The 22,399-nt window shown below is 52.9% G+C and overlaps 1 protein-coding gene across 5 annotated transcripts; it reads right to left on the bottom strand.

The window, feature by feature from the left end:
- Window positions 1-745: 745 nt before the first annotated feature.
- Rab3il1 (RAB3A interacting protein like 1) lies at window positions 746-22,399 on the bottom strand. 5 transcript variants are annotated; one of them, XM_051146108.1, is made up of 11 exons: window positions 19,151-19,313; window positions 10,307-10,562; window positions 9,788-9,883; window positions 9,627-9,704; window positions 8,755-8,973; window positions 7,812-7,958; window positions 7,166-7,294; window positions 6,955-7,067; window positions 4,582-4,681; window positions 1,939-2,005; window positions 746-1,267 (listed from the first exon to the last, which is right to left on the bottom strand). In XM_051146108.1, the coding sequence occupies exons 1-11, from the start codon at window positions 19,159-19,161 to the stop codon at window positions 1,185-1,187; spliced, it is 1,299 nt and encodes a 432-aa protein (XP_051002065.1). In that variant the 5' UTR covers window positions 19,162-19,313; the 3' UTR covers window positions 746-1,184. The 5 variants fall into 5 exon arrangements, with proteins under 5 accessions (XP_051002065.1, XP_051002063.1, XP_051002061.1 ...); XM_051146106.1 differs by lacking the exon at window positions 7,812-7,958 and adding an exon at window positions 10,665-10,811 and having other exon boundaries at window positions 19,151-19,301; XM_051146104.1 differs by lacking the exon at window positions 7,812-7,958.

Here is a 22,399-nt window from a genome sequence, read left to right as displayed (position 1 = left end):
AGGATGCCCCGATGCTTCTACTCCAGGCTTCTAGTAGACTGGGCGTCTTCTCTGAGGGCTATGGGACTCACAGGTCAGAGCAGAACACAGAGAGTGGCAAATTCACTCCTCAACTCCGAAAGTCTTCCTAACAGCAAGTTGGTAGTGGTAGCGGTGGGGGCAGCATCGGGATTTGGGCTTAATCCCAAGCACGAGGCCAGTCAGGAAAGGATTTGATTTCATTCCTTCAGATGCCCAAGCCCTGGCCAGAGCCCCAGGGTGCAGGAGTGAAGGCCACTGCTGCCTAGCCCCTACCAACAAAGCCTTCCTTTATTAAATAGAGATCGTGTTACATTCCACTTGAAGGAAATAGGGGCGTGGTGAGGGATATGTCTTGGTTGGATCCCTCAAGCCCAGTTCCCAGTGGGCCGTGATGGGGACCGCAGGGTCCAGGTCTTGCGTAGCCTGCCCACTCAATCCAGTCCCACATACAGGGCTCCTGCCATCTGGATAGCTGCCCAGGGCTACATCCTGAGGTTTCCCTGGTGGCATAGACCCTTGCAATTTTAGGAACAGGGCCTCCTGGAGATGGGGTTGAATTGGGGGAGGAGCCGAGGAACAGAGTGGCCTCTGTGCAGAGGAACAGAAGGGTCTTGAACTCATCTTCAGAGCACTTTGGGGCAATTATCCCTCCACCTTGCTCAGACTGGAGACACCCGCCTTACCACTGGGGGCAGTCTAATGAGAGTGCTTGGGGGGCGGGGGACAGAGTGAGAGATGGCCACAAGGGGGTGCTGGTGATCCAAGGCTTAGAGGCTCTGGTAATGCGTACCCTGGAGATCCAGCCCCCTAGAACAGGATTGGTAAGCAGCAGGGAATTGTGGAGGGAGCAGCTCAAGGATCCCCTCCCTAAGGCTGAGCGGCTCCTCACAATGGCTCTGAGCTCCTTGGTCTTTGGTGCTTTCTTGAGATTCCCTTGGAGGCTACAGAGCCCAGTGGGCAAGAGGGTCATCTCATGAAGTCCAGGCCAGGCTGTCCTTCTGTCTGTCCCAGGCGGGATGGGTGGTATCGGCTCAGTACTGTCTCTAGAGCCCAGCTGTTTATCTGTAGTTCAACTTCTGCCTTAGAGCTGGCTTTCTTGTTTGTCCGTCCCAAGGCAACTGTTTGCTCTAGCTCGGAGCCTACTTCAGGTCTGGGGCCATGCCCTAGGCCTCCTGGGGGAAGAAGCCAAGCTTGGCTAGCGACATCCCCTTCCTCAGCCTCATGATTTCCCAAAACATCGGCTCAGCTGCAGAGAGAGAGAGAAAGAGAGAGAGAGAGAGGACAGTTCATGGTCATTCCAGGCAGCTGCCCTGGCCTTCTCCTCTGGCTTCGGGGAGGGCAGTGGTCTGAGAAACCCGTCATCCTGGTCAGACATGCATGTACTCTCCACCTCCGCCATCCAGTTGATTTCATAATGGGCTTAGAATTACACCTCTCCAGTTGCCAATGTTTCCCCACCTTGACCCAGATCAGTGAGCATGGCCCAGAGCATCAGTCCCTGTATCTGGAGAAGGAAGACCCTTTAAGCAAGGACTCAGGAGGCAAGGAAGTTATGGTGGACATGAAGAAGTAGGCCAGAGTCACAGAGAGAGACATCATAAAGAACCATGAATGTCAGAGCTAGTAACAGGAATGTTGTCTCTGGTGGCCCCAAAGATTTCTGGGCAGAAGAAAAAGCAGCCTGACCCAGATATGTGGAAGGCACCAGGTCTGCCGTCTGAGTGAGGTAGAGCCCATGACCAAGGAGGGTCAGTGACATTGTACTAACCTACGATGCTCCGTTTTGCTGGCCTTCAACTGGAGGGACCTCTGCTGTTGCTGGACAGGTGGACTTAAAAGGCAACTTAACCAGCCCGGTTCTGCCCTGTCTCCCTCCCTTGAGCACTATCCCTGAAAAGACCACTAGGGGTCACTCACCATCCTGCCGAACCAGGCCTTGCTGGATATAGCGAATGTAGGTAAAGAAGTTGCACACAGCAGTGATCTGCGGGCAGAAGGGAAAGGGTATGACCCACCAGATTCCCCATACTCTAGGGTCCCCTCCAAGAGCCAATGTGGACCCTTATCCCAGTAAGCAGAGCCAGAGGTTGCTCTCTGACTCTGCTAGAGTTCGGCTTCCAGGGTTTAATTAACAACAGCAAGACTCCCATAGCTCCTAAGAATTACTGCTGCAACTGCCTGTAAGTCACACAGCAAGTGTGTGGCACTCACCGTGCTCATTTTACCAGTGGTAAGGACCGTCAAGCTGGAGTCAGGCAGTGGCCCAGCTGACGGATGGAATCAGGCAGCCTGTACCAGCAGCCAATCAGTCCTCCACGGACCTGCTCCTTTGAAGCAAGGAGGTCTGTCTGGGTCCACCAGACATAAACTAGGTGTCATGTGTCATTTCCGGAAAGGGCCATTAATTGCTTTCTGAGCTGCCTTGGTCTGTAAGCTTGAGGACAAAGTATGGCTAAAGAGGCCTGTTCCCTGCCAAGCTCTAGTGACCCTTCATTGACACAGGCACAGTCCCAAAGACCCTCATAGAGAGAAAGGAGCTCCGTTGGTATCCTGCCCAGAGTCTAGGCCCAGGCCTGGCCCCAGCTCCCAGCTCCTGAGGGTTTAGGCTACACCGAGTCCATGGTGCCCGTTTTGTGGTAGGAACACAGGCCAGCTCTTTCGGCTAAAATGGGGACAGCGCTGTGCTAGGGACTCCCTCTGGATCTAGCCAAAGCTAAGGCCAGTCTTGATTTGCCTCCTTTCCCTGCTGTCATCCTTCTTCCCTTGCTGCACTGAGAGGCTCCAGCAGTTGTCCACGCAGGCTCTGCACCTACAGAACCTGTCGAGGTGGGAGGTAGCAGGCAGCGGGACCCACAGGAACCCCTTACCCTGGGTTCTTGGACAGGAAAGCCTACATGTGAGGCACCCAGAGACTGCTGAGGGAAAGACACTGCAAGAAAGGGGGTAGTGCTCTTACTAGGCCTGCCCCCCCAAACAGAGAACTTGCCAGGAGATCAGAGGAGGTGCAGGGAGCTGGGGTTGGGGGGAAGGCTGCCAAAGACAGGGTGGTGTGAAAAAGGATAGAAACATCAGCCAGTTGTGGCTGAGGCTCATGCAGGGAAGAGGAAACAAGGCTGGGGTGTGGGGAGGAGGCAGGGCACAACTCAGGTGCCTGGTGAGCAGCTGGCAGTAGGCAGCCACAAGGGGCTCCTGAGAATGGAGTGGCAGAGTGGTAGAGTTCCTCGCTCAGGGACATGTTCTTTGCCAAGCCTTGATCCCTCAGTCTCTCTGAGCAAGGACCACATACCAAACCATTAGACCCTCCTAGACTCTGGTGTCTTACACTACACAGCTTTGCCCGACAGAACCAGACACCAAGCTCACAAATAAAAGAAAGCATTGCATATAATTTTGCAAGGCACAAGGATGGTCAGCTCGACCCCTTCCGTCGACCTGTGGGTTGGGCTAGAAAGGGATAAAGGGGACTTGAGGTCACAGAACAAGACTTGGGCACCCGGCAATGGGAAGAATCACATCGAGGCCGCGTGGACGTGGGGTATACCTCAGCCCTGATTCTACAGGCCATGTGGTGTCGCTGGCCTTTAAGGACTTCAGTCCTGAAAACATATGGAACTGAATTCTACCAGCGGCTGCAGAGGCTTGCAAAGGACCCCGAACTTAGACAGGAATCCAGTTGAGCTGAGCTCTAATTGAAGGCTGATGGGTCCCTGAGCTGAGTTAGCCTGGCAAATCAGTGTCCAGCGTCCTGGCCCAGGAAAAAGGTGAGATACTACAAGTGTAGAACTGCGGTATACAGTGGCACATGCCTTTAATCTCAGCACTTGGGAAGCAGAGGCAGGCAGATCTCTTAGAATTAAAAGTCAGCCTGATCCTCTCGGCAAGTTTTGAACAGCTAGGACTACATAAAGACACTGTCTTTAAAAAAAAAAAAAAAGTACATAACCTTTTGGATGGGGCATGTAGCTCAATTGGTAGAGTGCTTGCTATATGCACAAAGCTCTGGGTTCAATATCTAGTATGGTAAAAACAAAAAAAAAGAAAACAAACAAAAACAGGCATGGTGGAGCATGCCTGTGATTCCAGGGAATCACTTGGGAGGTATTCAAGGGTATTCTTTTTTCTCTTTTTAATAATTTATTTAATTTTATTTTAGCATGAGGGTGTCAGAGCCATTGGAACTGGAATTACAGACAGTTGTGAGCTGCATTGTGGTGGCTGGGAATTGAACCCGGGTCCTTTGGAAGAGCAGACAGTGCTCTTAACCACTGAGCCATCTCTCCAGCCCCAAGATTATTCTTAATTGCATAGCAAATGGATTATGAGAGATTGACTTAAAAACAAAACAAAACAAAACAAAACCCAGCATATTATCTGAAGCCCCTATACTTATGGTCATTTGTCACATAGCACTAGGAAAACAAGACACCTGGCCTGGCTATAGTCCGAAGCAGTCTCTGCACCTCTGAGAGTTGTCTAGGCTGTACTTCCTGGCCAGAGGTCTAGAGTTCTAGCCCCTGTGGTCCCAAAGAAACCAAGTGACGCTTGTGAAGGATGACTCACCCTGGCCCGGGATGATGGTGAGATATAATAGTGACTCTCAGAGTCCCCAAGGCGGATTCGATGGTGGCAGGTACGGGCCAGTCCACTCAGGGCACACGTGCTGGGGAGAACAGAGGAAGTTCAACGGCTGAACGAGGCTCACAGAAGCACGGAAGGTGTGCTAGCTGGAGGGTGCATGGAGAGTGAGCACAGCACGCAGGCAGGAAGGAAGGCCTGGCCTCCCCTACCCTCCCAGCTTCCAAAGGAGCCCAGGGCCAAACAAAGCTGCGGGGTGGGGCAAGAGTCCTCAAGATAGACCTTAAACTCAGCTGGATCCATGCCCGGACCCTGTTTCTTTCCTCACATAGGCAGGGGAGCTTGGTAAACCTCATGCCAGGTATACCAAGGCCCCACCCTCTGCAGCCTCTAAAACTGTACCCCAACCCCATCCCCCACCCTCCCACCCCTGTTACTGGGGACCTTATGCCCTTTTTCCCTAACTGAATTCTGGTGTGACTCCCACATCCCCACACTAGGCCTTTTCATGCCCTGCCCACCAGACCTCACTAAGAAACCCCCGTCTCATGTCACCTCTCTCCTCATCCAGGCCTGGGAACCCCACTCAGCAGCTCAGCTACCTGCACGTTATGTTGCAGTGGTCCCGAGAGCCTGCCCTCCAAGCTCCCATTCCTGAATCTTGCTTCTCCACTAGTCCCAGCCTCCATGATAAAACTCTACTGGGCTCCCTTCCCAACACCTGTACCATGTCCCCAGCCTGCATCATCCCTTATGTTTGGATTCCCTCCACTCCTTCTGGCCACTCTCCTCTCCCTTACTCCTTCATCTCCATGCTATATCCAAGAGCTTCTCCAAAGGCCACACAGAACCCAGCATCTTTCCACGTGGCTTCCATATTGCCCAGGAAATAGTTACAGAATGCCAGGTAAAAGACAATTGATAGTGTCTGTTGCTTCTTCCTTCACTGTGAGGATGAGTGGAGCAAAGAACTCTCTTTTAAAGAAGCATCTGGGGCCCGGCATGGTGATGCACGCCTTTAATCCCAGCACTTGGGAGGCAGAGGCAGGCGGATCTCTGTGAGTTTGAGGCCAGTCTGGTCTACAAAATGAGTCCAGGACAGTCAAGGCTACACAAAGAAACCCTATCTCGAAAAACAAAAAACAAAAAACCAAAAAGAAGAAGTCTGCTGATGACCCCTAACGTATCAGCCTAGTGAGTTGGTGGCCAAACTGGCAGAGGCTCTTTATACCCTGACCTCAGACAACCCTCTACACACTCAGCCCCAGCTCCATGCTCCACGGCCATATCCTGACTCTGAGGTATTCCACACTCCAGCTTCCCCAGCCTTCATTCTCTTCCCTATGCCTGTAAAGCCAGCCCAAACGGTTCCTCTGTGTGGCCAGGCTGCCTTTGTGGAACTAGCCCCACCAAGCCAGCGGCTCTGGAATGCCAACAGGGAAGTTCCTCAGTCCACCTTGATTGCTAAGTTCTGCTGCCACCCCTGCTCAGTGCTGGCTGAGCAGGATAGCATGCCAGTGTTGTTAGTAATTTATTGGCAGGAGACCGAGTCACCTATATGCCAATCAGAGCCCAGGATCTCTATGGGACAGAAGAGGAGGGGGAGGGAGTAAGGATGACTCCAGCCAGAAGAGACACCCCAGCTGGCAGCAGGAACTTTGTCAAAGATACTTCCTGGTCCTAAAGAAGGACAGTGGTGATGGCTCCTCTCTCGTGGTTTATCGTATGTATGTATGTATGTATGTATGTATGTATGTATGTATATGGGTGCTCTATTTGTATGTACACCTATATGCCAGAAGAGGGCATTAGATCTCATTACAGATGGTTGTAAGCCACCCCATAGTTGCTAGGAATTGAACTCAGGACCTCTAGAAGAGCAGAAACTCTTAACTGCTGAGCCATCTCTGCAACTCCTGTTATTATTATTATTATTTTTAAGCACAGTTTTACGTAGCCCGTGCTTGTCCTGAACTTACTTTGTAGCCAAGAGTGATCCTCAACTTCTGATCATCCTGCCATATCTACCTCCCAAGTGCTGGGATAATAGGTATAAACCCACCACACTTGGTTTTGCATGGTGCTGGGGACAGATGCCATGGCTTTGTGCATGCTGGTCAAGGACCTTACTAAGCTATACCTCTAGTCCGTAGCCATCTCTTGGGAGTCCTAGGCTAGGTCATGAACCCTGGGAGATAGTCACCCTGAATGTTACAGTCCCTACCCACCCTGAGGCTCTGTAGACCACCTAGGAGGCCCAAGACTCAGGCTCATCTCTCAGCATCCCTAGAGTGCTGTCTGAGGCTCCATGTTGGCCCTTCCCATGTGGGCAGGAAGGGGTCCAGGGCGCTAGCTTACTTGGTGCTGTTACAGTCAACAGTGGGCACCTTCACAGTAGGCAGAGTCTGTGACACCACGGGCTCAATGGTGAGTGTGTTGTCCTCCACGGCAGCCCGCACCAGAGCTGAGAGCTGTGGCAGATCAAGATAGAGCAGTGAGATAAATGCTGGGTGAGTGGGAACTAACAGGCTGGGTTAGTTCCCAGCTGGCCACCCTTAGCCCACCTCACCTCCTGCACTGTGAAGTCAAGGCAGGGGCCCACGTCCTCCCGGTACACCCTTTCCAGGAAGGGGCAGTTCTTATCCAGGGTAGGTGATGTCTTCCAAGCCTGGAACTCTGCAAACAGGGTTGTATCCACCTGGGGCAAGGGATGGGGGAAGCAAGATAAGGGTAGTCAAGGATAAAAGTGAGCACCTCAGAGAAGGCAAAGTTGACAGAAAGGAGAGCAGGGAAATGCAGGAGGGCTCAGGGGACCATCAGGCCTGTCCTCAGCAGCCATGCAGGGGAGCAGAGTCCAGGGGAAGAAGAGGTCCCGTCTGCCCTTTGCACCAAAGAATTTGGAACAACACAGTTTGTGTCTGGGTGTACATTAAGTTTCTTGGCAGTGCAAAAATACGGACTTGTATCCAGGGCCTTGGCCTGAATGCTGCTACTGACTCCTTTCAGAAGAAAACTTCAAGAACAAACCCCCATAGGAACCCGTAGGTCTCTGTATGTCTAGGGTGCACATAAAGGTACATGCGTACAGGAGAGAACACGTCACAGGTTTCCCTGCTGCCCATTGGAGGAGGCAACAATGGCCTGCCCTGGGCTGCATGCACAGTGAGTGAAGCCAAGAGGGGGAGAGGTGGGGTGGCCCCCAAAGGAGCCATTACCTGTCGGGAAAAGGAGAGAGAGGTAACGGAGTTGGGGGTCGTGGGCGGCCCCCCAGATGGGAGCTGCCAGGTCGGCTCGTAGGTGAGGTGGATGGCCTTGCTGGGGATCACGCACAGGAGCAGGGAGAGTAGAGGGGGCAGCCCAGGCTGGGCCAGGGGCATGGGTGGACGCATGGACAGACAGACATATAGAGACAGACAGGAGGAAGGAGGAGACGTCAGTGTCCAATGGGAAGCTCAGTGCTCAGAAGGGGACCCAGGAACTTTGCTTGCACCTCCTCCCTAGAAGCTCAGGAACAGATGAAGAGTGTTCTGAGCTAGTGTGGGCTTGAGCAAGAGCCCCAGCAAGCTGATTCTTACCCCATGTCTCCCCAGTGTTTGTCTAATACAGCCTAAGCTGGCTTTCTAGTGTCCCCACGGTCCCTCTCCCTGAGGGAGGTAAGTTTGTGGCCTGTAAGTTAATGGAGTGCTAACAGCTACCCAAGGACCCAAGGTCATGTCGGTCCAGCCTGGACCAAGTCTCCCTGCTAACTCAGGAGAGAGATATTGTCTAACTCATACTTGCCTCAGCACCACAACCAGGGGATGCTGAGGACCCTAGAACATGCAAGTGTCACATTGTAGTCTTAGATCTCAAGACTGTAGTCATAAATACCAGGTAGCCCTCTCTAGAAGTCCAGTGGCACCTGTCTGTCACTCTTAGCACAGGAAATGTATCTCTGAAGAGGCTTCCTGAGAGAGGACCATCAGGCTCTAAGAGCCAGCATAGAACAAGGAGAGCCTGCCCAGCTTTCACAGTTCAAGGGACCCTGAAGTTCAGAGAAGGGAGAGACAGGATAGGTCCCACAGGAGGGGTCAGGATGGCTCTTCCAGGACGCTGACTTAGCATGGTTAAGAATGCTCACCCTTCCCTGTGGTGAGCTCCCTATGGCCCGTGCCTCACCTCCTTGCCTTCTTTGTCTGGGGTGGGGATACGCCCTGCAGTGGGACACACGACAGGGCAGAGGGAATTGCTGGTGCTCTTATGGCGTGAGTGGCCTTTTCGGGGCCCGGCCTTGGTGGGGCTCAGCAGCTGTGGGTGGAGCTCACGGTTGGGAGATGCTGGCGTGGATGTGATGACCAGTGTCTTCAAGGCTGTCACCTCTGCCTGAAGCATGTCGATCTGGCCCAGACAAGATGACCGTCAACCCCAATGTGGGGTTAGTGTTATCATGGCTACCATGGCCTGGCAGCCAAGCATCCCCAGGAGTACCTAGCCCATCCCCCTCACCCTTGGAGCAACCGCTAAGACTTCTATTCTATAAATAGAGAAACCAAGACTCAGAGGAGACGTGGCCTGCCTCAGGTCACAGTGTGAACCTCTGCTTGAAGGCAGGTCTCTGGGAACTTCCTGGAGTTCCTGCTGAGTGTTCAGGAATTCCCTCAGAAGCCAGGAACAGCCCCAGGTTCACATTTACCGATGGGCAAACACTATGAGCAAGGAAGCTGCTTGCCTATCTTCTATAGCCACGGGCCCATGTTCTGCTTTGGAAGCAAGAGGAGACCTTAGAATAACCACTGGGTCCTCCTGCACTCCATAGGACCCTAGAAGTCTCCAACGGTGCAACAGGAACACTGATGGAGTCGGTACCCTAGGCTACTTAGTTTCAGACCCTCCCTGTATGTCCCAGACCTGTGTTCCCCTGTTCCTGGTCTCTGGGAGGTCTGTGAGGAATCTGTTGCATGCCCTTGCTAGCTTGAGAGAGCAGTACACCCCGGACGAGGATTGTGACAGGAACCTTGGGCTGGCCTAGGCACACAGGGTTTGGGTCTCACCTTGCCCCAAGCCTCCTTCAACTGCTTTTCTGATGCTGCCTGCTTCATGTTGGCTTCCCGTACCATCTTGTGAGCTTCCTAGAAGACGGGGCACCTCTGCATGAGTGATCACAGGACACTGGACACATGGGCCACCCAATGCCCAAGGCTGCCCAGCACACCTCAAACAGGCTGGCGGTCAGCTCCTCCAGCTCCTGCTCCAGCTGCGCGCGTACTTTGCGGAGCCGTTCACACTCCTCGTCCTTCAGGTTCAGCTCCTGGGTGCAGGCAGGAGGCTGTCATCCCCCACCCCCACACCCCCACCCCAGCCAGGTTCCGTTCCCCCAGCCACTGGTGTCAGGCTCTGGGGCCACCAGCTCACTTCACCAGGTGGGACTTTATTTAGCCCATGCACAAGGTTAAAATCCTGATAGCCCATCAGAGCTGGAAGCAGATTTCCAGACAAGACGTGGGAAACTCATTTTAGACGTCTGAGACTTCAGGGGTGTCATGCATGCCCAGCATGCTTGATGCCCCGGGTTAAGCCAGCCTCTTCCTTTGAGCGCTCAGGACTCCAGCATGGGTGTGGCCATGTAGCTCTGGCAAGTGATGGCCTCTCTCTCCCTTCCTTCCACAGCAATCTGGGCTCACCCAGTCTGCCTGTTCTTCCTCAGCCCCCAACCCTAGCCTGGAGTACACACCTTCTGGGCTTTGTATAGCTCCTCCTTCAGGAACTCTGAACCTTTCTCTCGGATCTCCATGGAGGAGCTGCGCAGGCGTGACACGTCCAGTGGAGTGGCGGCTGAGTGTTCCTCACCTCGGGTCTCCTCTCGGGAAGCAGAGGCTTCTTCTAGGTCTCCTGGGGTCTCCCTGTTACCTTTGCTGGGGCCCAGGTTTTTCCAGGGAACAGAAACAGCAGAGAGGCCCACAGGAAGGCCCTCGTCTTGTTGGGATGAGCTGCAAGGCAAAAAAAAAAAAGGGGGGGGGGCATCAGCACACATAGGTTGGGGACTCAAGACCTGCAGAACTGAGCCCAGGGACCAACCCTAGGCCACATACCTGTCACATGAGCCTCAGTCTTTCCATCTGTAAAACAGAGCCACTACCAGCTGTAACCGGACTGTCACAAGGGCAGAATGACCAAGCACGAACTCTCTTAGGGGCCAAGGCAGGACTCATGCACCTTTGTCATCCACCATCCCCAACCTAGGGCACAGGGCAGTGCTTGGTATGAAGCAGGTGACCAGTTCTAGGTCCAAACTCAATTCACATTTGTTGAGCAGACAGATAAATAAAATGTATTGAAGCTGAGAAGGGGTCTATACTCTTATGCCAAAGGTCGTGACCTAGTGCATGGCAGGTATTTGTGTGTGTGTGAGATTTATTTGTGTTTTTTTGTTGTTGTTGTTGTTGTTGGTTGGTTGTTTTGTTTTGCTTTGCTTTTTGGTTTTTCAAGACAAGAGTTTCTCTGTGTAGCCCTGGCTGTCCTGGACTCACTTTGTAGACCAGGCTGGCCTCGAACTCACAGCGATCCACCTGCCTCTGCCTCCTAAATGCTGGGATTAAAAGCATGCGCCATCACGCCTGGTTTAAGATTTACTTGTATTCATATGCACATGTATGTGTCTTGGGAGTGATTGTCACTTCCGAGAGGTGAAGGGGGCAGAACACTTTGACACAGAAGAGGGAGTTAAGTGGGAGCCTTCATAGACACAGTAAAGCAAATCAAACATTATCAATAACATGGTATCGTTAGTGGAAATGCCAATATGATAGAAGTCCACAAAGGCGGACCAGAGAGGAAGCACCAGGCCTCAGTAGGCAGGAAGAGTCTACAAATAGCCCAGGCAGAACAGACCTACTTCCTGCCAACCATGGATTTTGTGAGCAGCAAATTTCAGCTCTCCCTGGCCTTCAGACAAACATTCCCTCTTCCGGAGGCCTTGGGACCCAGTGCTTGCTGAAGCTGAAAACCCTAGGTGCACTGGGGATGGGGGTGGGGGTGCTGCCCTTAACCAGCCCCCACCTCCAAACTACAGTACCCCCTAGAAAGCAGACCCTGGAGAGGGAAGGGGGAAGGTCTGGCCAGTGGCCGTTTGTGCAGAGACAGCACCTCTGGGTTTGCTTGCTCAGCAAAATCTAGTGCTCCTGAGCCAGCAACCTCAGAGCAACAGTGGCTTGGCGGGTTGGGGGGGGGGCTTGCTGGGGAGGGGGGCTGGGCTGACTGATAACAGTGGGGAATTGAGGGGGAGGGGCTCAGCCAAGCCTGCACTGGAAAAACACAAGGCCAATGGGACTGGGTCTTGGAATTCTTGAAAGAAAATGCTTAGGCCTGTCCCTTTCTCTTGTCTTCAAGACCCTGAGAAGTTCACCAAAGAACCTCTGAGCCTCAGTTTCCCCGTGAGTAACACAAAAGAAAGTGAGATCTCAAAGACCACAGCACTGAGCCCACTGCCAACTCCTTTTAACAAGACCCTGGCCACTGCCCAGCCCAGCCTTCTCTCTGTCCTGGAATAGGCCCAACATGCGGCCTTGAGGCTCCTGGAACTGGGCCCTGCTTGGCAGGGACTTAGCCTCGTTGAATATAAGGTAAGGGCAGAGATTCACCATTCCACCAGTGTGTGTGTGGCAAGCACATTTTCCAAATACTATTCTTGGGGGAGGGGGCTTGCTGGCACAGGGTCCCTGAGGTCCCAGGCACCTTACAGTGCTGCAGCAGCCATGTAGGATGAGAACTCTGCCCTGGAGTTTGCTGATTTGCTTAGACTAGCTGGACTAGCAGCCTCGGGGATTCTCCTGCCTCTGTTTCTCCAGGACTGTGATTATGAGAATGTGCTACCAGACCTGGCTCAAAGTCAGGTCCCCGGGCTTGCATAGCAGGCACTTTATCAGCTAAGCCAGCTTCTGGCTGACTCTCTCTCCTCCCCCACATTATGTGTCTGTCCATGTATGTCTATGTATGTCATATGTATTGGTATTCACAGGGGCCAGAAGAAAGCATCAGACCCCCTGGAGCTAGAGTAACAAGGAGCCATGAGATACTTGATGTGGGTTCTGGGAACTTGGGTCCTCTGGTAGAGCTGCATGTGCTCTTAACTGCTGAGCTTTCTCTCTCTCTCCAGTCCCACATGTTGTTTGTTTTTGTTTTGTTAGTGGTTTTGTGGGTTATTTTTGTTTGTTTTGGGGGGGTTTTGTTTGTTTGCTGTTTTTTTGTTTGTTTTGTTTTGTTCGTTTTTGTTTTTTTGCGAGACAGGGTTTCTCTGTGTGTAGCCCTGGTTGTCCTGGACTCACTTTGTAGACCAGGCTGGCTTTGAACTCACAGAGATCGCCTGCCTCTGCCCCTTGAGTACTGGGATTAAAGGCATGTGCCACCACACCCAGCTCCACATGTTTTTAACACTCTTTACACAGTAACTGTAGTCTTTCCCCCACACCATAGATAGGGATACAAGCTCAGAGAGAGGAGGGGACTTCTATGGAGGTCCAACAGCTGGTAAGGGGTACTGTGGAGACAGATAGCCAGCTCTTCAGCTGGACTCTCAGCTTCTGGCCAAGTATGGGGTCAGTATTGTAATCAGCACATATGCTTTATGATCAAAGGTTTCTGGGACCAGGGGAACTTAGCAGGCTTTTTATGAGTTATAGCAGGGAAGCCTCACCCAGGCCTAGCTCAAATTATTAGACTCCATGCCGGGTGTGGTGGTGCACGCCTTTAATCCCAGCACTAGGGAGGCAGAGGCAGGCGGATCGCTGTTGAGTTCGAGGCCAGCCTGGTCTACACAGAGAAACCTTGTCTTAAAAAACCAAAAAATAAATAAATTTAGACTCTTGCTAGGACCCAGAAACACCCTGCCTATAGTGATGGCCTGAGGAGAGAGTAAGGAAGGGGACTGTGGCATGCTTTGCCCTGGGAATGTCTCAAGTTCCTGGAATCTGCTTTCCCCATAGATAGGGAAGGAAACCATCAGGCACAGGAATGCTATCAAACTCAAATAGGAAGTGTTACACAGAGCCAGGTGAATAGGGATCAACCCTTACTGGGCAGAGATGCCCAAAATGCTTGCCCTCACTCTGAGTCCCGAAGCTGAACCTGCAGGCGCTCATATCCTGGCAAGGGATGGCAGAGGCGGGAAGGGAAGAAGGGCACAGTGTGAGTGTGGCAGGAATTCCAGTCCGCAGACCCTCTTCCTTTCTGACTTCCCAGCTTCAAGGCCAGTTCTAAGTTCAGAGAAAGGAGGAAAGGGTTCCACAGGTCCCACTGAGCTAGGTTTTCTGACCCTCCACACACTTTAACCTGAAAGACTGCATGTGAACCGCTCAGGTCTCCAATAGGCAGGGACCCACAATCCCTGCACCTCCGCAGCCCAGGCTCTGTGGGACATAGAATCTTTTGTGAGGAGTATATTATGAGATGGGAATCAATCTTCTAGGGGTGAGAGACATTAAGAGTCAAGGTCAGAGTCAGATGAGCTAGCCAGCATCCGCCATCCAAAGCTGCCTTAGGAGCCTAGGGCCCCCACATACAGGAAGTGCTCTCCTGGGTCACTTCCCCAGGAAACATAGTAGAATGCCTACAATCCTCAGTCCACCATGCCTGCCCTGTAGAGGCAGCAGAAACTTCTGTCTCTACCCTCAAAGTATAATTAAAGGAGGGCTCCTGAATTTTGTGGCCTGTCAATCACTCAGACACTAAAAAACCTTCTTGGGTGGGTCAGGAATTCCTGGCCAGAGCTACACAGGATCTCTCTCAGCCCTCTGAGCTTCTGCCTCTCCCAGCCTAGATAAACTGGCCTGCTCTGGGCTCCTTAGCAAGTGGCCATGGCTCTCTGCAGCTGTTTCTACAGCTAAGACTCCCTTCCCTCTTCCAGGCCACAATGGTTCACTAAATAAACAGCAGAGGGGGCCCTGAGCGCAGCTCTGGGACAGGAGAAGGGTGGGGCTGGGAGCCCACATCCGATGCCTGGAACTGACTCTCAGCAAGGCAACATTTCGCTTCAGGGGCTGGATTCAGACTCACTCAGGAGACTCAGGAGACTCAGAATGGCAGACACACGACATGCAGGTGGCAACAAGATACCAGAAAAGGCTTTATAACGGCTCTCTATAAGCAGCCTACAACAGTCCCAGGAAACAGTCCAAGTCTTCAGGCCCAAACCAACAAGTACATAGGGTTGGTCTCTAGGTTCCTGGTTCAGAGTCAGGCCAACCCACCACACTTCAAGCACCGTGGATGTCATGATAGTACTGCAGTCTAATTTTAATGACAAGGCAACCAAGAATGACGGGGCGGGGGGGGGGGGGTGGAGTGTGTGGCCTGGATTAAAAGAGAGAGAGAGAGAGACAGAGAGACAGAGAGCGCACAAGGAGGTAGCAGGATGAGAACTGAACCCAGACTGCAGGCACAGCACAAACAGCATATGACTTTGCCCCCGCCCCCAGAAGTGGGAATAAATGAAGGTTTCGGAGAAGTGAGGCAGGATGCAGATGGGGTTTGAGGAAGTTGGAGGGAGACAAGGCCCAAATGAGAGAGGGATGGTGAAGGGTGATGCCTAGGGCTTCCTTGCCTGCCTAGCAGGGACTAAGCTGAGAGGGGACATACACAGTGTTGTACCGGAGTCCCTGGGCATGGGTGGGGGTGGAACCAGAGTTGGGTAGGAGGGCAGGTAAAATATGCAGCACAGTAATTGATTAACCAAGCTAATTTAAAACCAAGGGAAAGGTGAATGAGAATAGTGGGGTGGGAATGAGGAAGTGGGATGGGGTCTTCAGGGAAGCGAAAGGGGGTGGCTCAGGCTTTTGGGAAGTACAGGGTGCTGTGGGTGGTTGAAGGGAAAAGGCAGGACAGTGGCAGCTGCTGGGAGTGGAAACAGCCAGCACCCAAGCCTGGGCTTAGGGGTGGGAGAGGGGGACCCTGAGAATCAGAGACACATTTTGTTTCTCTGGGGAGTAGGATCTGGAGTCCAGTCAGGATCCAATAAGCCAAGGCTAGGAGGCGCAGGGAGGGGCAAAAGACAGGGTGGGCCTGGCCACAGTTGGAGGGGAGTGGGGCAGTTGAAGGGTGGCGGGTGGGGGTTACAAGAACAGCAGCAGGCTCTAGCAGGAAGATGAGATCAAGAGACTAAGTAGGTGGTCAGGCCAGATTCTTCCTGTCACTGCCCCTCAGGCCAAGCCAGGGCAGCCCAGGCGGGGGATTCCACCAAGAACCAGGCCAGGCCTAGATAAGAATCCCACACTCTGCTGGTACAGGCTTCTGAGAGGCCCCCTGAACACTTAGTCCAAGATTTCAGACAGACACACACACACACACACACACACGACCTCTGATGTTCAGCATGTGTGTTGTGAGTGCCTGCTGTGCCAGCTTCCACATCCTGATCCTTCCATGGGTGCAAGGAAGATTCCAGGAGCCACCATGGCGTCCCCTTCTCCCTCCTATTTCACGTTATACTCTCCCTTCCTCATTTCCCAAGGCTTACTGAATATACATCCAGTTCCCAGGCCCTGCAGGGCAGAGCTGTACCGAGGGTCTGGTCTGATCCTGGACACAAATGTGCTGGGTAAGGAGCAGCAGGCAAGAAGACACTTCTACCTGTTGAAAGGCCAGGGTTGTGGGAGGAATCATCTGCCTCATCCTGGGGCCCTCAGTCCCCTGTGCCTTAGGGTTCATGGCAGAAGCTCTTAGGGCAGTGAAGGCCCAGAACAGTTAAGTGACTTGCTCAAGAATGCAGCGCCTAGACACCTGTAAGCTTGGAATGCCCTAGTCACTGGCCTGGGGCAAAGGCATGGCCCTTAACAGCGGGGAGGCTGGGTGATCTTAACATTTCTCTCAGCAGTCCATTGGAGTTTGGCCCTCCCTAGAGACATGTATGGTTAGTCCCATCCAGCAAGTGGGGAAACTTGAGACCAGCGGGTCACACCAAAGTTGTGGGACAGAGGCAGCCCAGAAGCTGACCAAGTGGGAAGTGCCAAGGACTGTGTTGGGTGCACAACTCTAAAGGCATCATCCTCATTCTATCGTCTAGATTGGGCTTGGCCCCTAAGACCAAAGGCCTATAAAACTATAGGAGATGGAGGAGGGGAACCCCAGTCTGGGGTGCGTTGCGGGGAGGGTGGACCCCTAAACGTGAAATCAGAGAGCTAGGTGTAGCGGTGCAGCACCCAGGAGGTTATGGCAAGAGAATCAAGAATTCTAGGTGAGGGCCAGTGAAATGGCTAAGTGAGGAAAGGGGCTTGCTGTTTCAGGGCCTCAGTTAGGTCCCCAGAACCTACATAAAAGGAGAGAAACAACTCCACAAAATTGTCCTCTGACCTCTGTATGTGTAGTGACACATGCACTCCTTCCCCCATCTTACACACACACACACACACACACACACACGCGCGCGTTTATTTTAAAAGAGTTCCAGTGAGCCTAGTCCATATGGCAAGAACATGTGCCCAAAAGTAAAGCAAAACTAAGGCTGAAGACAGCTCGGTTGCTAGAGTACTTTCCCAGCACACAGAAAGCTCTAGATTCTATGCCCAGCCCTGTGCCAACCAGACATGGTGGCACATGCCTGTAATCCTAGTACCTGGGAAACAGACAAGGTCATCCTTGGCCATACAAGGAGTTCGAGGACATCCTGGGCTACATGAGACCCTGAACCCACTTCTGCCACTCCTAAAATCCGACTAGAATTGCCATTGACTTCAGAGTGCTAGGCTTAGGCTCTGGAGTCCTAAGGAGGATCTCTGCTCCTGGCTGCTACACAGTCCAGTCACTTCCACTCATCCCCAGGTCCTAACCCTGCCATAAACACCACAGCTCAGTACATCCAACAGCAGGAAGCCAACCCCAGAAACTCTGGATTGGCCAGACCCCAGCCCCTTCTGGGCTCGGATCCATAGCTCCTAGGATATACCTCCTTGGCAGCTTCTAGGGGGTCACACAGAGTGAGTTACATGGCAGTGTGGGACCCTGAGCATGGTCCTCCCCGCCTTAACTGCTGCCGGGAGTGGAGCACTCCAAGTTCCTACGTCCTCAGTGCATGCTAGAAGCTCAGACTCCGGTTCCTATGTCCAAGGGCTACAGAGATGGCTCAGTGGGTATGAGTGCTTTGTACACAAGCATGAGGAGCTGGGTTCAGATCCCAGTGTGGCCACAGATGGCTGCAAGCTCAGCACTGTCAGGGGCACATGGCACCATGGGAATCGCTGGGCTACACTAACCACCAGCTCAGGTCAACAACAAGCTCCAGGTTAAGTGAGAGACCCTGTCTCAAGGCACTACAGTGGAGAGAGAGAGGACACCTGACACCTGACATCTCCTCTGATCCTCCACACGTACATACACACACAAAGTGCTCAAGGTGGCCCCAGCTCCAGAGAAAGGGAGCCACCCTTAGGGTCATGTAGCAATTACCTCAGTCCATCCACCATAAGGGCTCACAACTTCCTTCAGCCCAGGTTGCTCCTCAATCACACAGTTCCCAAAGCATATGCATCCTCAAGCAGGATGGCGTCAACCTCTGCAGGCACCCCAGGGACCCACCCCAAAACACTTCCCAGGCCTAGCTAGACTTTCACTGGAGCAGAATCCCAACAAACACAGGCTGGCTTCTGCGGCACTTAAAAGAGCCAAGCCTGCCCACACCTCACAGGAGCTCAGCTTTGGTGCCCTGGCTGGGCTCGAAGCCCCATTTATTTCTTCTCTGGCACTTGAGCTCAGACTCAGCTGGGGTCCATGAGAGTAAATGGAACTCACCTGTTCCTCTCTCAGGCATTTTCCTTCTTCTTCCTAGCCTGGAGCAGTCTTTAGCAGAAACACCCCCACCCCTCACCCCCAACCTCCCAACCCTCCACCCCCCCCCCCCCCGCTGCCAAGACCTAGTCTTTGCAGCCCAGGGAAGAAAATGGCATTTGCCTAAATTCAAGAAAGGACACCAACCTTTGTGAACACAGGACAGGGTCTCCTATTAGATTGGCCAAGAACAGGGGTCAGCCTTAAGAACCAATGTTCCTAACAGAAGGGGAGTGGAGCTGAGGGATGATGGGAAGGGGGCTCACCCAGGACTCGGGGTCTGTGCTATACCGCTCCAAACTGAGGGAAGATATTACTCACCCCACATCTTGAATCAAAAGGTTCCAGTCAACTGGCCAGGGACCTTGGAGAGACACAGGCAGCTTTCCCAATTGCACTGTTTCCCCAGAGTTCATGGGTGTTCCTTCCTTTAACTGTGCGCCCCAGATTTACTTTAGGGTATACATAACTCCCACTCGTTCTCTCTCCACCACTTCTCTCACGCGCTCCACTGGAGCTAGGAGGAGTTGGCACTGTCACCCTTCCCACCCTGAAGCAACTCAGATTGGTCCCGCCAAGGTCCTTTCAGCTCTCTGGCTGCAGCGTGTCCTCACGCTACCAGGCACCCCTCCACTGCAGGCAGGGTTGAGTACCGATCATCTCCCAAATGGGGTGCAAACAACAGCGGTGACCCCCTAGTCTCCCACCCTAGGAGGCCAGCGCGGCCCAAGACCTAGCGCAGAACCACCGGCGTGTGGGGACCTACCCGCTCCACATCCCGGCGCCTCCGCTCTCCGCGTTGCCGCAGCCGCGTCCACGCGCGCCGCCAACTCTGCTGGAGTCCGAGAGCTGCCCTGGCGCCTGTCAATCGCTTCACCGCCAGTCTGTCCAGCTGGCCGCCTAGGGTTTGCGGCTCCGCCCCACCCCAACCCTTCCCTGGCCCAGAGAGGGTCACGTGCCCAAGAGGCGGGCCCCAGGCCACGTGCCCGGCCCCGCCCCTCTGCCGGCCCAGCCCTGTCCCTCTAGCTGCGTGGGGACAGTGATCCCGCAGAGCGAGGGCAAGACTGGTTCTTTCATCTCGTAGCCAGAGCTGGCCTTTGCCTTTTTCAGTCACTCTCTGCCTTGACCTTTTGGACCGCCCTTGCTTGAGAACCTACTATGGGTCTCGGGGGTCTCATCTGATTCTCGTGCAGATTGTCACTTAAAGCCCGCAACACCTCCTGCACACTCACTCAGACTTCTCTATCCCAGCTCTGCATCAGTCCTTGAGTGACATAGGGCTTCCTGGAAGGGGGCGGGGCCGTTAACCCAAAAGAGTGTTCCTTTGGCCAGACTGTTCACCCAGCCTTTCTAGCCATCCTAAGTTCTGGAGACTACTGTGGCAACTTCACAAGCACCTGCCTATCCCAGGTACTTAAAAAAAAAAAATCTGCAAAAAGCTTGAATCCCTAGCTACTGGTCACCTTTCCCTGAGTTCCTCTGTCCTCCTGGCCCTGACCACTGACTGACCTGAATGAAGCTCAGCCTCAGATCAGGATCCAATAGCCAACGCCTCTCTGGGCTTTGGAGAATACATCTCACTCACCCATGCACACAAACAGGCGTTCAGCTGCCATTTCTGAGCTGTCTAAGAACCATGGGAAAACAGGAGCTGCTCCAGGCTGGACCCCCCCCCTCCCTCCTCTCCCTTAGTCCCCTCTTTTCTGTGGGTGTGTCATATATTACCTGGGTTGATCTCCAGATTTCTGGGCTGAACTGATACCCTCTCTTCAGCCTCCTCAGTGGCTGAGAGCACAGGCATGTGCCACCATGCTTGGCTTATGAAACCCCAGTAACACAGATGATAAGGGGAATGGGAGACCTGCTGCTCTCAAGGGCCCCTAACTGCCAAAGCCTCGACTAGCCTAGGACTCGTCTTCACTAACTAAAAATGTCTCCTCTTTCAAAACAGAAAAGAGCCCAGCAGTAGTGGCGCACACCTTTAACCCCAGCAGAAACAAGTGAGTTCTTGGAGTTCGAGGCCAGCCTAGCCTACAAAGAGAGCTCCAGGACAGTTAGGGCCACACAACGAAACCCTGCCTCAAAAAAACCAAAAACATAACATAACATAACTGAAAAGAGTTAGGCTAGAGAGATGGATGGCTTAGCCAGTAAGGGCATCCATTGCTCTTGCAGAGGACCCAAGTTTGGTCCTCAGCACCCACATCAGGCAGGTCACAACTTCATTTGACTTCAGCTCCAGAGGATCCTATGCTTCTGGTCTCAGTGGGCACCTGAATGAATGTGTACAAACCCACACAGGGACATACACACATAATAAAATAAGAATTTTAAAAAAAGAAAAGAGAGCTGGGCAGTGGTGGCGCACACCTTTAATTCCAGCACTCGGGAGGTAGAGGCAAGTGAATCACTGTGAATTCGAGGCCAGCCTGGTCTACAAATCGAGTCCAGGATAGTCAAGGCTACACAGAGAAACCCTGTCTTGAAAAACAAACAAACAAAAAAATGTTCCTTCCCATCGTATAGGAACAAGGACATGGTGACTAGAATCCATGTCTTTTCCATGGCCAGTATCATCTGTCATGGAGAACGTTGACAGCTCTCCATAGCATCCTTTTCACATTGACAGAATCTCTCAGCCCAGGTCTCCTGTGTCCTTCCCTCCCTATCGGGTGGTTATCTACCAGACTATTGGTTTCTCCCAGGCAAGGACCAACCCCTTCTTGGAGCTATGTTCCTGCACCCAGCCCAGCCCAGCCCAGCCCAGCTTAGGGTCTGGCCAAAGCAGACGTCAACATGTTTTTGTTGACTTGAACCCCTCACCAGCTAAGCCTTGAGCAAATGCTGTTTTTTCTGATCCTCGTTCTGGTCACTATCTAAGGGAAGGAGGAAACGATGACACACACACACACACACAGAGGCCAGCCCAGGGCCCTTGCCCTCCAAGTCTTTAAAAGCCAGGGCAAAGATAAAGGATGGCAGTGGAATTAGTGGGAGATAAAGGTCTACAGAGCCAGAGGAAGAGGCCTCAACCTGGAGCCCTTCAGGGAGGCCTCAAAGGACAAGTGTGTGGTCACCACCCTAAGAGCATTGACATGCAATTATTAACCAAAAATATCTTGTCACCTATGCATCTAGCCTCTGTGAACTCAAGCCACACATCCCCCTCTCAGCAGCACAGGCATCCCTGCTGTGCCACTGGAAAGGGATGGACTCAGAGAAGTTAAGGAACCTGCCTTGTGTCACATGGCCAGCGGTGGTGAGGTCGAATCTCATTACAGCAATTTTCCCAAGAGACAACCCAGAGCCACTGTTTTCTTTCTTTCTTTCTTTCTTTTTCTGGAAGCTATGCTGGGTACAGCCAGCCCTCCAAAGGTTACTGAACACCTACTAGGTGCTTGGTCCAGCCTCATCTTCCCTCCTTCCACACAATCACTTCCTGTCCACTCTCCCCTCCCCAGCTTGTTACCTTTAGCCACAGACCTTAGACTGAAACAGAAGGCAGATGGGATTTGGGAGACAGCCTGGATGAATCAGTCGCAGACTCTGTTTCTAGCTGTGTCCTGGGATGAGTGAGTGGCTTACCCTCTCTGAGGTTCAGTTTCTACCTTCTAACCCTCAAGTTGGACCAGACAATCAGGGCTCCTCTCTTAATGCCCACCTTGTAGGAAGCTCCTAAAATTCTTCCCAATTCAAAACATCCCAATGTTCAAAGCCATCTTCTGGTGCCCCTTGTCACTGCAGAGTGGCAAGACCCATCCCCCCACCTCCCCTCACTGTCCCAAGACCTCAGCTCACCTGCTTGCATCCCAGGGCTCCTCTCTAAAGTTCCTCTCAGGTACAGGACCCAAACCTGATGGTGCATAGCGGACAGTGCCTGAGCTCAAGGCCAAGAACACTGGGCAAGACCCTCGGGCAGGACACTGCCTGGGCTCCTCAGAGGCTTCCATACCTGGGGGCCAGGCTGAGGTCTCGTTGGAGACCACCAGTAGAGTAAGCAGCAGAGCCTGCCTCC

Source organism: Acomys russatus, chromosome 5, assembly GCF_903995435.1.
Source record: "Acomys russatus chromosome 5, mAcoRus1.1, whole genome shotgun sequence".
Lineage (NCBI taxonomy): Eukaryota > Metazoa > Chordata > Mammalia > Rodentia > Muridae > Acomys > Acomys russatus.
Note: the sequence above shows the minus strand (reverse complement) of the source record. Positions and strands in the feature narration are given on the sequence as shown.